This window comes from Blennius ocellaris (assembly GCF_963422515.1).
Source record: "Blennius ocellaris genome assembly, chromosome: 20".
NCBI classification, from domain to species: Eukaryota; Metazoa; Chordata; class Actinopteri; order Blenniiformes; family Blenniidae; genus Blennius; species Blennius ocellaris.
In genome coordinates, this window is record NC_137669.1 from 17,368,097 (window position 1) to 17,382,428 (window position 14,332).

The 14,332-nt window shown below is 43.4% G+C and overlaps 1 protein-coding gene across 1 annotated transcript; it reads left to right on the forward strand.

Annotated features, from left to right (window-relative positions):
• Positions 1-3,124: 3,124 nt before the first annotated feature.
• Positions 3,125-13,203, forward strand: trim46b (tripartite motif containing 46b; the record flags this gene model as incomplete). The annotated part of the gene is made up of 12 exons (XM_080516302.1): positions 3,125-3,148; positions 4,743-5,004; positions 5,083-5,272; positions 5,982-6,180; positions 6,385-6,531; positions 7,063-7,158; positions 7,566-7,819; positions 8,190-8,311; positions 8,511-8,849; positions 11,409-11,638; positions 12,322-12,389; positions 12,759-13,203. 12 exons carry the CDS (start codon positions 3,125-3,127, stop codon positions 13,201-13,203), a joined length of 2,376 nt encoding a protein of 791 aa, XP_080372428.1.
• Positions 13,204-14,332: the final 1,129 nt, after the last annotated feature.

The following is a 14,332-nucleotide window of genomic DNA, read 5'->3' on the forward strand; positions in this document are numbered from 1 at the left end:
AAAGTAGTTTATCAAGGCACTTTGCATCAACAAACAACCGAATCCTCTCAAGTAATGACAGGGTTGCACAATTTCTTGGAATGGCTTCCCATGATACAGGCTCAGATTGAATAATAAAGAGATATAAAATGCGAGTTGGAGTCTGCTTCAGGTTTCTTCCAAGTAATATATAGCTTTAGAGGTGGGATTATTGGGGTTCCCCCCCAATATATATATATATATATACTTAATATACATTGGCTATAATAGTGCTTGAAATGGCCACGTTGTAAAATATGTTATTTCATACTCATCTATATGAATTTACTCTATGTGCTAGATTCAGTTGAATGTTATTTTCTTTACTGTCTTTTCCTGTATGAGACTGAGTTTCACTGTTGAGAAAGTCAAGGTGAAAACATTGAATTTTATCTCAGGAATGTTTTCTTCTCCCCTAACTATCCAGGTCAAGTTTCTTCAAAAGTGTTTCTCCTCTTGTTGTGTTGGCTTTTACTTCACATGAACTGATTTCTATTATCTCTGGAGTCAAAGCAGTGTTATTAATAAAGAACACACCGAGATGGAAGCAATGACTTGTGTATTAACATGAAACGCTCCAAAATTAACCCAAAGTAACTTCTTATACTGTACATTTCCTTGATAATTTTAATTTGGAAAACACGTTTATCATCACCCCAGTGTTGGATTGCACGAGAGCCAGTAAATACAAATATTTGCATATTCTTCAGTGATCGACATGCCCAGTCTTGAGAGAAATCTTAAATTGCTTCATGGTTGCACACAGATTCGTTGCATGTGCTTCTCATTGCCCCAGGTAGCCGTGGTGCTGAAGGTAAACACAAAGTTCAAACACATAATCTACTTGGATATGTTAAAAGAAGTGCAAAAAGAACATTGACAAACAACGTCCACAATATCAAACTGACATGTCCTTATAAATGATCAGATGTGAGTTAACGTGTATTAGCATTGCACCTTTCTACATTTAGTATTTTACAGTGATGTATGTAAGTATATTCCTCCAAAGACATGTTTTAGGTGAATCTGTGCAGCGTGTGCATCGTAAATGTAGATTTGTGTGACAGTCCATCCCATGTGTTGAGCCTGTGACGCTCTGGTGACCTCTACAGGATCCTCGGCAGCAAATCATGACCTTGGTGAAACAGAAGGGTGGAAGAAATGTGGGATTTTGACTCCTCTGTTACATCACAGCATCAGCAGATGAGAGCAAAATGTCGTTTGGCTGCAGGCTGATTGATGGCAGGCCACCTGTTCCCACATTAGATTGTGACTGATTAAAGGTGGCATATTTACCACCTGTGTTACACTGGAGTTGAGTGAAGGTTGTCAGTCAGAATTCCAGAGGCCGTGCAGCGACAAGTTGAAGGCAGGGAGATAATCTGAACAGTCAAACGAACCGTCGGCAGCGCCTGGCAAAGTTTCATTCATGTCATTTAGAAGAAGAAGCAGTAGCGTGCAGCGAAAGCTCATAGGACTTGTAGTTCTTACTCGTGCATGCTGTACAGGGTTTGTTATTTCAGTGTATAAAGATTACACATAACAAACCATGGACTCCTTGTCTTCTGATTTTGTTGTTCAGGTTTACTGCTGAATATGTGTTATAGAAATCCTCAAAGTAACAAGGAACTATGTTTCAGCCTTTATTAAAATTACAAGTTGGATGTTGTAAATTCACTTATTTACTCTGCAGCAGGGTTGATAATAATACAGTTTTAGGTGTCGAAGTGAGAATGCAAAATGTCTTCTCTGGATGGATGGATGGAAGGATGGATGGATGGATACATAAATAAGTCGCTGGAGCATGAATCCCCCCCCCCTCATCATCTGAAAGCATCCGGCGCAGGACTGGAGAGGGGGCGGGACGTCTGGGTGAGGAATAAGCCACAGGCTCTCGTTATTCCGTGCGGATATAGTGCACATTATTATCACCGTCAAGGATTCAGAATTTTTTTTTTTTTAAATCAACATCTTCTTCTTTTTATTTTGGCGTGTAAAAACATAGGGCGACGCTTCAGTGTTGTTGTTTTGCGTGCGTAAAAATGCCCAGTTCGAGCGTCTTTTAAGAAGAAGAAGAAGAAGAAGAAGAAGAAGAAGAAGAAGAAAAACAAAACACGAACGGTATCGAGCGCTAAACCTGGCAAATTTGACAATTTAGTGTTGTGAAGTTTGCACATTTTCTGATGATGACATGCACTGTACGGCTGGTGGCCTAGATACACCGACATCCAGATGATGAAGACCGGGGGTCATTATTTTCTTAAAATGGCAGAGATGGAATTGAAAACAGCCACATCAGCGATGGAAGCGTTGGTCCGGATCGGCGTAAGTACTACACGTCTTCTTTTGTGTCACCGTTAAAATGATACACGGTGATAAATGCATTTTATTAAAAAACCCAAAACAAAACAAAAAGGACGATTTATCTCGTGGAATGACACGTTTCTGCGATCTGTATAGAGGTTTTCGATGGATTACACGATGTGGATTTGAGCTCAGATTATAGATATTTTGACGTGAAATGAAAGTAAATGAAAATGTTTCCCATCTTCGAGGATCATTGTGTGTTACTGGATGCTGTAACCTACATAAATGGAGAATTCATCAGTTTGCACAGCGGCTGAATGGAGCTTATGCAACAATTATCAGAAAAATTGAGGAAAATATGTATATTTTCAGGAGAACAGATTCATACAAAACACCACGAGAAAGGGAAAACTATGCGGGTGCAAAACATGTTTCTTTTTGGGGCTCACGGGATGGTCGTTTCCATGGAGACGGGGTGTCTTGGAAAGGTGTGTGTGTGTGAGCGTGCGCGCGCGTGTGGATGCAGCGGGTAGCACCGGCTGTGAAAGAGTTAAATAAAAAAAAAAAGCCTGGAAGCAGGATTCACGCCGGACAGACTGAAGGCCTGTGAGGTGCGCACTGAACGGGCACCACGTCGATGGCACCGCTGCACATAATTCATCCTGCATGCAGGCGCGTCGGGTCTCGTTAACGCCGCAAACCCCTCCCCACTCACTCCCCCCCCCCCCCCCCCCCCCTTTTCCACGAGACCTCCTTTCCGTTCTCCTCTTGTGGGGAAATATACACGTAGTCCACTGTCATGGCGCCCAGGCTCCAGGTGAAGGTAAGGATGCTTCAGCCTCCACGGCCTCAGCGGCAGTGCGCACCATTCATCCATCCATCCATCCAGATGGATGCGGAGATTTGCAGTTTGCCATTGCGTGTACACGCCTGCAGAAATCTCAGTGGGCTTCAGTGGCAGGAGGGAGATGAAGATAGGCCACAGCTGACATTGAAAAAATGACAGAGAGATTGAGATGAAGTCTATTCTCAGATAATCCAATTTTTGCACTTAAATGTCGGCCCAGGCTTATAGATTTGTCTTTTCGAGCCTTTTCCGTCACCTGGCAAACATCGATTTCTTTTAATTCAAGAGTGCAAATAGAAAGGTTTCAAAGCTTTATCTTCCTAAAATCAAATATCCTCTTAGAATTGATGGCGCTTCAGTATGCATGACGGCAAAGTGTGATGTTGTGAGCTGCATCACATCATCACAAAAATCCAGAAATCCCATCAGCAGCACCGTCACTTTGTCTCATCCCGGTTTTGAAGTTAACTCACACCGTCTGTGATGACTGGCAACAGTTCTGCGTGTAAGCTGAGGTTGTGTGTCAAGGACATCTATGATAGCAAGAGGAAGCCGCCCCTGCTGACTGGCAGAACGCCTGATGATCTAAAATACTCTCCCCCTGTGCAGCCTCACAAACTGAACTCAATGTCTGAAGTAGGAATAGATGTGTATTAAACAAGTAAATCAGGCCTCTTTAAACATCAATATTTTATTATAATGTCATGCTTTCACAGTGACTATAGATGCCTGCAACAACCCATGTCCTTTTCTGTCACACCAATGCCCTTGAGCTGTTCAGTCACATGATATTTGCTTTAGTGGACCAAGTTTTCAGAGTTCTCACTACTGCAGGATTTTTTTTTTTTTTTTTAGACTTAAGGTGCTGGGTCAGCACAAGATGTATAGAAAGAGACAAATCTCCTCTGTACCATATGTGTAGCCCTCTTTATCATACACTGCATGGTATGCAGTAATTCCCACTGTAAAAGCGATGATGGAACGAGAGCTAATTTTATTCCAGCATGAAAACCCCCCAAATCCCCAAATGAAAAAGCAATATGAGGATGAGACACTGGTAAAGCCCAAATATGCAGACCACAGAAACACACGAATCAATATAAGACAGGTGAAACACATCAGCAGACATGAGGAGAGGAAGTCAAGGAGCCTGGAGTGAGAATCTCAAAAAAGTGGGGGACCTATGTAATATTAAGAAGGTTGTCAGGTTATAATGGTATAACAGTGTATTTTGCATCAATCAAGGCATTCATGATATGATTCAAGAGATAAAGTTGATACAGATCTGTGTAAGGAATAATTTTTTTTTTTTTTAATTTACTCATATCAAAGAAATATTCCATATATCAGAAGGATCGTCAGTGCAAATGTTCTTCCAGTGTCCATGTTCATATGGAGAGTGGTCATTTAAATGTTGCAGAACCTAAATCATTCATGTTTGATCTTCATTCATATTTAACCACAGTTATGTCCAAAGTCTGTCCACAGTTTTTACTTTGAGGAGTCTAAATGTGGCCCTGAGAGACATCCGGTGATGATGTCCTGACGTCCCACCTCTGTGCTTCCACAGTCCAACATGAAGAGCCTGGAGCACGAGCTGCACTGCTCTGTGTGTAAGGACATCGTGAAGCAGCCCGTGGTGCTGCCATGCCAGCACAGCATCTGCCTCATGTGCGCACACGAGGTCTTAGTGGCAAACGGCTACCCGCCTCCCGACCTGCCCCCAGAACCCAACTCCCCGGCGTCCACGCCCAACACCCGCTCGCCGCGCCAGGCCCGGAGGCCCACACCTAAAGCCGAGCAGCGACCCATCGACCGCGTGCTGCGATCCGGTTTGTTCACCGCTCATATGACCTCATCCGCTTGTCTTTACTCTCCGCTCATCACTGGCTCTAATTTGCGGCGTAAAGGTCCCCACCCTGCGTCACCCTCCATGCAGCGGTCTCCTGGATACGGGACGCATCCAGGGCGGCGGCGTAAAGAGGGCCCACCCCTGGTGATGCTGTTCCCCTGTGTCCCGTGCGGACGAGACGTCGAACTGGGAGAGAAGGGTCTCACCGACTGCCTGCGGAACCTCACCTTGGAGCGGATCGTGGAAAGGTAAACGCTTACAAACACATCATGAAAACGGCAAAGACGAATGATGTTTGCGGTTAAAGAAAATCTTTGTTGTACTGTTTTATTAAAGCGAGGGTCAGAGGGTGCAGGAGTTTATCCAGATTGAATTAACTGAAGGCAGGTTCGGGCAGACAGTCATACAAACTCATACATATGGGCAGTTTTAAGTCACCAGTTCACCGCAAATGCATCTTGCGAAGAAACTGGAGCAAAACAAACAAGCAAATCATGCAAACTCCACACAGGGCCTGGATTCAAACTGGGTATATTTTCACGGCGAGGCAACAGTGCTCACCAGTACACCATCGATTGTTCCTGCGAAATACAAAAATCCTGGAGCATTTTCAAAGCTGACTGCAGCAGATGAAGTGCTGCAGCGCATGCACCACAACGCACTGTTGCAACAGTGACTATTTCTTCTCAGTCAAGCAGCCTTGTCTTCTATTGATTATGTATTTGATACAGTTTCTCAGATTCTCCCTCACTCTCGCTCTTGCCTGAGTTATATTTGAAAATCTTGTTTATTGCAGCGCGTACGGTTTTCTATGGGAACTCTGGTTTCCCTCCACAATCCAAAAACATGTTTGAGGTTAATTGGCTAAACCCTCGCCTGTTAAATCCATCACAGTGGAACAAACCAAAGTCTTTTTCTTCTCACCCTCTCGGGTTCTTTTCCTCCCATCGTCATCAGATATCGACACACGGTGAGTCTGGGCAGCGTGGCTGTGATGTGCCAGTTTTGTAAGCCTCCTCAGGCTCTGGAGGCCACCAAGGGCTGCGCCGACTGCAGAGCCAATTTCTGCAACGAGTGTTTCAAGCTGTATCACCCGTGGGGGACGCCGCGGGCACAACATGAACATATCCAGCCGACACTCAACTTCAGACCAAAGGTACTGTTACGCACTCGGCTGTTTAAAACTCAGAGATGCACATTTGCATGCATCTACGTAATAGATTTCCACTTGTTCTTCCATAAGCTCCCTTCACAATTACAGAACCAAAGTGAATTGTTTCTAATTGTGTTCTACCGCGATACTCTGAGTTTTTGCTATTCAAATGACCGATTGAAATTTGACTTTAATTGTGTTGCTCAGGTTTTGACGTGTCCGGATCACGACCAGGAAAAGCTGCAGTTCTACTGTCGGTCCTGTCAGCGGCTGCTCTGCCCTCTCTGCAAACTGCGCCGCATCCACACCGGCCACAAGATCCTCCCGGTGACGCAGGCGTATCAAGCACTGAAGGTGTGACTCAGCCGAGGTTTTCAACCGTCTTTCAGCCATGAACGTTCACATGCAGCTTTATCTTATTTAGCTGCATCACGCCTGTCCAGTTTTATGTATTTATGTGTTTTGTGCTTTTTGTTTTGTTTTCTTGTCTTTTCATCATAAATATCCAACCAGGGATAGAAAATATGCACTAATACAAACCTGAACGTATGTATGACATCTGAAGTAATGTTTAAAGTATTTACTTTCCCTTCAATTCTACATACATCCTAAATGGAAGGGTATAACGCTAAGGTTAAGAATGAAACAGAACACACAGTTAATGTAACTAAAGAACTGGATTTGTTTTAAAGCTGTCATAATCTATTTCATATTAGAGGTAGAGTGAGAGAATTAACTTTTATTTTTTGAAAATGAGCTGATACAATGACAATTTTGTTACGCCGAGTTCAATTTGATTTAAACTTGGTGTTGATTCATTAATCCGTTTGTTTTTGTTGTTCTCATGCTGTGTTTATTTTATTTTTTTTTACTATTTCTTTACAGGAGAAGATTACAAAGGAGATGAACTACATTCTGTCCAACCAGGACACAGTTTTGGCTCAGATCACACAGCTGGAGAGCGCCATCACTCAGACTGAGGTGATTAATGTCCATCCCACTAAACATTGTTGGACGTGGAATTAACTGCCACTGATATAAACACTAATACAGTGTTTGTTTGCGCAACCGTTGAAGTTCGTTTGGTTGTCATGTAACTTTTTTTTTAATATATGATTCTCTGAATCTGTTCCCCATATAACTTGTTCTTCAGTCATAATTTTATCTTTGCACTCATGATGCTCAAGGTCTAAAGAAGGAAAAAGGATCCTAAAGCATCACATCAATGGTTATTACTGTACTAATGTATATAATGTTAATTAAAAAAAAAAGATTCATTAATACATTTTTAAAAGCACGGTCACAAAGAGATTTATCCTGATTATTTTCTCAGGCGTCACGAGGCGGGTGTGAGTTCTCGTGTGTTTGCTCTGTGCTGCTGCCTCCAGGTCAACAGCGTCTCGGCCAGAGAGCAGCTGGCTCAGAGCATCAGGGATCTGACGGCGGCGCTGGCCGAGCGTCACTCCTCGCTCACCCAGGCTCTGGAGGCGGCCCGGCAGAAGCGGGGCGAGGCGCTGTCCGGCCAAGTGTCGGAGAGGCGGAACCTGATGGAGCACGCGGGACTGCTGGCGTTCACCCAGGAGCTGCTGAAAGAAACGGACCAGCCCTGCTTTGTACAGGCCGCTCGCCAGACTCATAACAGGTCGCCTTGCGTTTTTCTCAGTGACGCCGACAAACAGATCCTTGACTCGTGGTCTCGCCTCGTTTTGACAAGTACCTTTGTTTTGTCAACCGACTAAACCGGTTTCACAGCCTGACATGATCTTTCAAAGTTTGTCGTCTCGCGACATCAAAACATGGTTTCCTCCCACGGGATGAAACAGAAACGTTATGGCACAAATGTTTTGCAGTCAACCAAGCATGGGTTGATCCTGCTTACAAATGTAATCTGGATATTTCAAGCAACGTATCTGTTATTACATTGTGACTGTTGTTTGTTTATTCAGTTTAAGTTGATGTGAGTACCGCTTAGCCACCGTTTAATCCACTAACGTTGTTTTTCCCTGCACCAGGTTGAGCAAAGCGATCGAGAACCTCCAGCATTTCACGTTAGCGGCTGATCCATCATTCAGACATTTCCAACTGGACGTCTCTAAAGAGCTGAAGCTGCTGACAGAGCTGAACTTCATCCAGGGTGAGAAGGGGGCGCGGGAGGGAGGAGTACTTACTTTTTACAAAAGTAAAAGTATTGTTACTTTTAGATGGAAACATTCAAATACAAGTAAAGAGTCGGTATAAAGTATGCAGGTCTGATTGTAGCTTGTAAAAGTGATTGATGAAGATTATTAATGCTGTATACACTACGACTCATGAACCATGTTGTTGTCATGAAGCTCCTCTGGCTCCGGTGATCGACACCCAGCGGACTCTGGCCTACGACCAGCTCTTCCTGTGCTGGCGACTGCCACCAGAATCTGCGCCCGCCTGGCACTTCTCTGTGGAGTACCGCCGCCGGGGAGTGGTGCCGGGAGGAGCCTCCCGGGGCGGGATGAGGGGGGGGCTGGCGGCTGCCCGCTGGGGCTGGCAGCGGTTGGACGACGTGAGTGGAAGCAGTGCTGTGATTGACAGGTTGGAGATGGACAGCGTGTACGTGCTGCGGGTGAGAGGCTGCAACAAGGCGGGCTACGGCGAGTACAGCGAGGAGGTCTACCTGCACACCCCGCCTGCACCAGGTGAGCACTCTGGATAGTGATGTGGGACGGCTTCCAGCAGGCGTAAAAACATGATTCGAAATCACTACAAATATTGATTTGGTGTCTGTTTTGTCCTGAGAGACTGTTTTCACTCTTTTAAAATCTATTTTACATACTCATTTGATTTGTATTGCTCATGTTTTTCTATAAAGATATTTAGATAAAAGTGAGAGATAAAAGCAGGGGATTTGTGTTTCTGGTTAGAAGTATTGATATTTGTTGATCTTTAATGAGGTTTAACCCCAAAAAAGTTCACATTAAAGCAAGTACCAGAGTGTTTTGCTCACTTATTAAATATTAAATGGCATTGCACCGCTTTTGCTGTCTGAGCCCTTCTGGACATCCTGGTGGTTTGTGCTCTCAGGGTCTTTTAAATGTCCTAAAGATCAAAAGAAAACAGAACGTCAGTGGACATTTTGATTTGGAGCATCAATGATTATTCAAACCAAGCTGAAAAGAACATGTTGAACGTTTCAGTTGATTCTTGATCCGTGTTTGAATACATGGTAAACATTTTTTTTTTTTTCCCCCCACCATACATGTACAGGACTTTGAAAGCATTTTATAATTGAAATGATCATTATAAGATAAAGTTAGAGGCACAGCTGGTGAAAGTAGGTCAAGAAGTGTTTTTCAAATGTGATAGACGGCTGAAACATGTAGTTAGGAGGATCTTTTTATGGATTTCACTCTTTCTCTTTCATGTGAGAACATTGGTCCTCAATTTTCCAGACCTTGGCTGTGTTATCGCGTCTGTCTGAGCTTTACTTGGCTCAAGTAGGCAGCCTCTTTTACCGCAGCCTTGGGTTGCCGGTGTAAGACGTGTGCGGTCACGTCTTTTATTGCAGCACCTGTTTTCCTCCAGATGTTTCTGTTCAGGGATGCCAATGAGCTTAAAGAGCTCTCATTGTTAACTTTTTTTTATTTCTATTCTGATATTAACAACTATAAAAGTTTTAGACACTGTAAAAGTAGGATTGAATACCAGGCTGCCTTTTTTGATTTAAACTTCCGACCGCTTACTCACAATACAAAAATCTCATATAGGTCTCTGTCACTATTTGCCTCCTCTTGTCTTATATGCTGGTAAATTTGTCATTTTACATTTCCAATTCAACAGATATTAAATTGAATATTTATTTAACACTGGTTAGCTGTTTATTAGGCAACAGAAAATCTTTTGTGATTCTCCTACCATCTGCCCTGTCTGGTGCGAATGACTGTTTGTTTTCCAGAATATCCCCAGAGCAGCTCGTCAATCCAATTCAGCCTCCTTTGTTTTTCAAATAACATCTGACTTCGTGAGGACATTCAGACTCAATAGTGTGTCGATAATCTTTCACAGAAATCCACCGACACATTCACCCCAATCAGAGAAAATTTTTCTGAGCTTTAAAAGTGAAATATCTGTAATTCTGGTCAGTTTGACTCTTTCCAACAAAGATGTGTAGATATAAATGGGATCCCTTGATGAAAGCAATCAGTTATTTAGAGGAAGTATTTCATTTGGACACCCCCCCCCTTTACCTTGAATACACAATCAGGTATCACTTCAGTTATTTTTGAGTCACAGCTACTTCAGTCGCTAAAAAAAAGCTAAATCTCATTGTCGCCAACCTGCGAAGTATTTCTGCTGCCATTCACTTTGTCACGCCTGTTATTTTTTTTATCATTCACTATTAAAGCATTGGAATGGTTGCCATGGTGAAATGCTTAAAAATTCATTGTCTTTCTTCTTTTCTGCCCATTCTCCACCTTCCTTTTTCCAGTTATATCCACCTCTCCATCCACTTTCAACACAGCCCACTTTCTTTGCTCTTTATTTCTTCATCTTTCTCTCATCTATTATTTCCATTTCACAGCTGTGCACTTGTCATCCTCTACTGTGCTACTTCCACGCTGCCAACCTACATGCCTCCTACAGAACGTAAGAAGTGCATTCATATCTGTCAGTGACCCGCGCCACCCCTCTTTTTCTTTTTGTCGTCATCCTCTGCTTTTCCACCCCTTGTTAAAATGCCCACTCATCCCTCGGCTCCCCACTTTACCTCCTCTAATGAGATCTGTCCGAGCTCTGTTGAGGTTCGCAGTTTGTTAAGACGCCAGGCTTAACAACATCGATCGGATTCAGATCGAGGGCTTTTCGATGGTCGATTTCAGTGATTGTTCTATTCCTTGTGTCCCTCTTGGCTGTTTTTCCTAATCTATTGCATTCCTCCCCTCTGTACTTTGGAAAATAAATTGCACTTCCCACTGCCGGAGCTTTGTTGTGAAACCTTTTAGATTTTATACCTGGAGTCATCAATGTTTCAGTGTTACCTTCTCTATTCCAGTGCATTATGGGAGGAGGTGCATGTCTTCTCTTGACTCCGTTTTCCTCCTTCCTCTCTTCACTTTCTTTTCTCTTTGCTGCTTTCTGACCCTGTTACTTCTTAAACTCCCTGTATATTCCCCCTGGACTCTTCGTCTCCTCTTTTCTCCTTCTTCTCTCTCACTGTTTTCGCTCCCTCTCTGTCGTTTCCCACCCTCTCTCCGCAGTGCTCAACTTCTACCTGGACTCGCGCTGGGGGCTTCACGCCGACCGGCTGGTGGTCAGCAAAGAGCAGCGCTGCGCCCGTAGCGTCCCCGGTCTCTCCCTGCTGCAGGCCGCAGACCATGCCCTCACTTCCTGTCACCTGACCTCCGACCTCCTGGTGGGGGACGTAGCCATCACTCAGGGACGGCATTACTGGGCGTGCTCAGTCGAGCCTGGGTCCTACCTCGTGAAGGTAAATTCTACGATGCCGTTTATGGAGAGAGTGGAAGTCCGCAACATTATTCACAGAAATAAATATTAGAGCTTCAACTTGACTAAAATCAAGCTGGTAATTCTCTACCAACACACATATTTAAACTCATACACATGCCACACGCATTTGGATCTGGTTGAAGTTCACCTGGTTGAATAAAAAAAAAAAAAAAACTGCCATAATAAATCCACTCCTACACTCTGGGGGGGGGGTGGGGTGTGTGGGGTGTTGAACCCCCTCCAAGCCTTTCTGGAGCCTTCCTGTGTGGCCGGGCTGCTCCAGCTTTAGTGGGCTGATCCACTGAGACTTTTTTAACCACAGTCTTATGCAAGTCTTGATTTTAAGACTGCACCTGCTTCTCACTAACCTCTCTTTAAGGATGTTGGTGAGCTTCCAGATCCCAGCCTTCAACTTTGCAATGGTACCCAAACCTGTTAGAAATAAAAACTAAAATACAACGGGCTCCTTTGTAAGGTCTTTGATTTGTTCGTATGTGACTCTTTTTTTTTTTAGACATAAAAGGTCGAACATATAGAAGATTTGAACGCGGTCCAGTTGCTTTAGTGGCATATTTACATTTTAATCCTACATAGAACCATAAAATAAGAAAAGGAGCTTTAATTATCAATTGAAAATGTTTTATACTTTTTGTGTTAAAACAGGTAGGAGTGGGTCTGGAATCCAAACTGCAGGAGTGGTTTCACCTTCCACAAGACATGGCCAGTCCACGGTGAGTAGGATGAATAATAAACAACCTCATCAAATTTGGAAAAATTCATAAAAAAGATATTAGCTAAGATATTTATAAACAAATATAATTTATATTTTCTGTGTGTACTCAGGAAGAGACTGTTTAATAAAAGCCAATGTAACGCTACACTGAGAATCAACAGCAGATGGCAGACGTGTCTTTGAGATTTGGTGTTAGGAATTGTGCATTGACAGGACAGGAGAAAAAGGGTAGAGTGAAGTACCGTAAACATTTTTAATGTCTAATACATTAAATGAGTGACTTTTAAAGGGTTAGACTGACTTCTGTGCAGTAGTAGTATAGTAGCTGTAAATGACATGCTGACCTTTGCCCCCCCCCCCCCTCTAGTTATGACCCGGATAGTGGCCATGACAGCGGGGCTGAGGATGCCCTGGACTCCGCTCCGCCCTTCTGCTTTCTCACTATGGGGATGGGCAAAATCTACCTTCCCCAGCACAACTACCACCACCACAGTAGCCATGGCAACGGTGTGAGAGACCCCATCACTAACGGGAACGGACCCTCGTCGCCCGCGGGCCTCACCTACCCTCTGCCGCCCCGGCTCGGCGTGTGCCTGGATTTCGAGAAGGGACGCGTCACCTTCTACGACGCCCACTCCCTGCGACCTCTGTGGGAGGGTCATGTGGATTGCTCCGGCCCGGTGTGCCCGGCCTTCTGCTTCATCGGCGGAGGGGCTCTGCAGCTGCAGGAGCTGGTAGCCAATCGCAACGCGGATCAGACTCCGGTCAGACGGGTCACCATCCAGCCCCGGGTGTCCAGTATAAACAACTGAGATCTGACGTGAGCTTTTAAGGTCATTTGGAATGTATTTGGTAATTGTGAAGTATTTACTCAGCCAGAGCGAAAAAAAAAAAAAAAATTAAATAAAAAGTTCGACATCTCAGCGATTTTTCTTTTGTATTTAATTTTCTTGTATAGGAAAATGTTTCTATAGAAACAAATATGCAATGTAATTATGTTTCTTACATTTTTGTTACATGCAGTTTTGCAAGATTATTGCTTAAGTAGTGTTTGGTCTTTCCAACACTGAATATGTACTTATATCTTAATTGCTTGCACTTGTAGCCAGGCTATATTGCGTACATTTAAAAAAAAGCTAATGTAGATAATGCACCGCACATTTTTGTCTTTCTTGTCACTCATTAATGTTTCTCTATTGTCTCAAAGATATGGAAATTATACAAAAAACAGCTTAGACTATTTTATTGCATCTATAACTAGAACTGTGTTCACAGTTAATGCTAGTCATTCACCCACTTTGATCCCAACCAAAGTGATTGTTTTTCTGGGATGCAAATGTGGTAAATTAGAAGTAGAGCAGAACAATGTGGCAATACTGTAATTAGATGCTCCAATTATACCTCTGCTGCAAAGCTAATCACTAGTTTCCACCGTTCTGTTTGTTCATTGTGTTTTGTATCACAAATGCATTGTGTGTGTGTGTGTGTGTGTGTGTGTGTGTGTGTGTGTGTGTGTGTGTGTGTGTGTGTGTGTGTGTGTGTGTGTGTGTGTGTGTTTAATTCCCCGGGTGCATGGGAGCGTGTGGTTTCACTGATAACAGCCCCGACTGGCTGACAGCAAAAAGTTTTTTCTCACTAAACAATACTTTTTGATTTTTTTTTTTTTTCGATTTTTTTTTTTTTTAACCCTGCTTGATTGTAAGTTAATGAGCAGCGCTTCTTATGAAAAGAATAGCAGATTAACTCCATGTAAACTTCACCTGCTGGCAGAATGTTTGCAAAAGAAAACCGAATTAAAGAAAATAAGCACCAAATAAATGCAAATTGTTTGAATTACAAAACCGCCCTCTGTTTCCTCTTGTTGTTTATGTTGCTGCTGGAATTCAATCACTTCTTCACCTGTTCTCAATCAGCCTCTTTACCCCGGGGAAGGATCAGTAG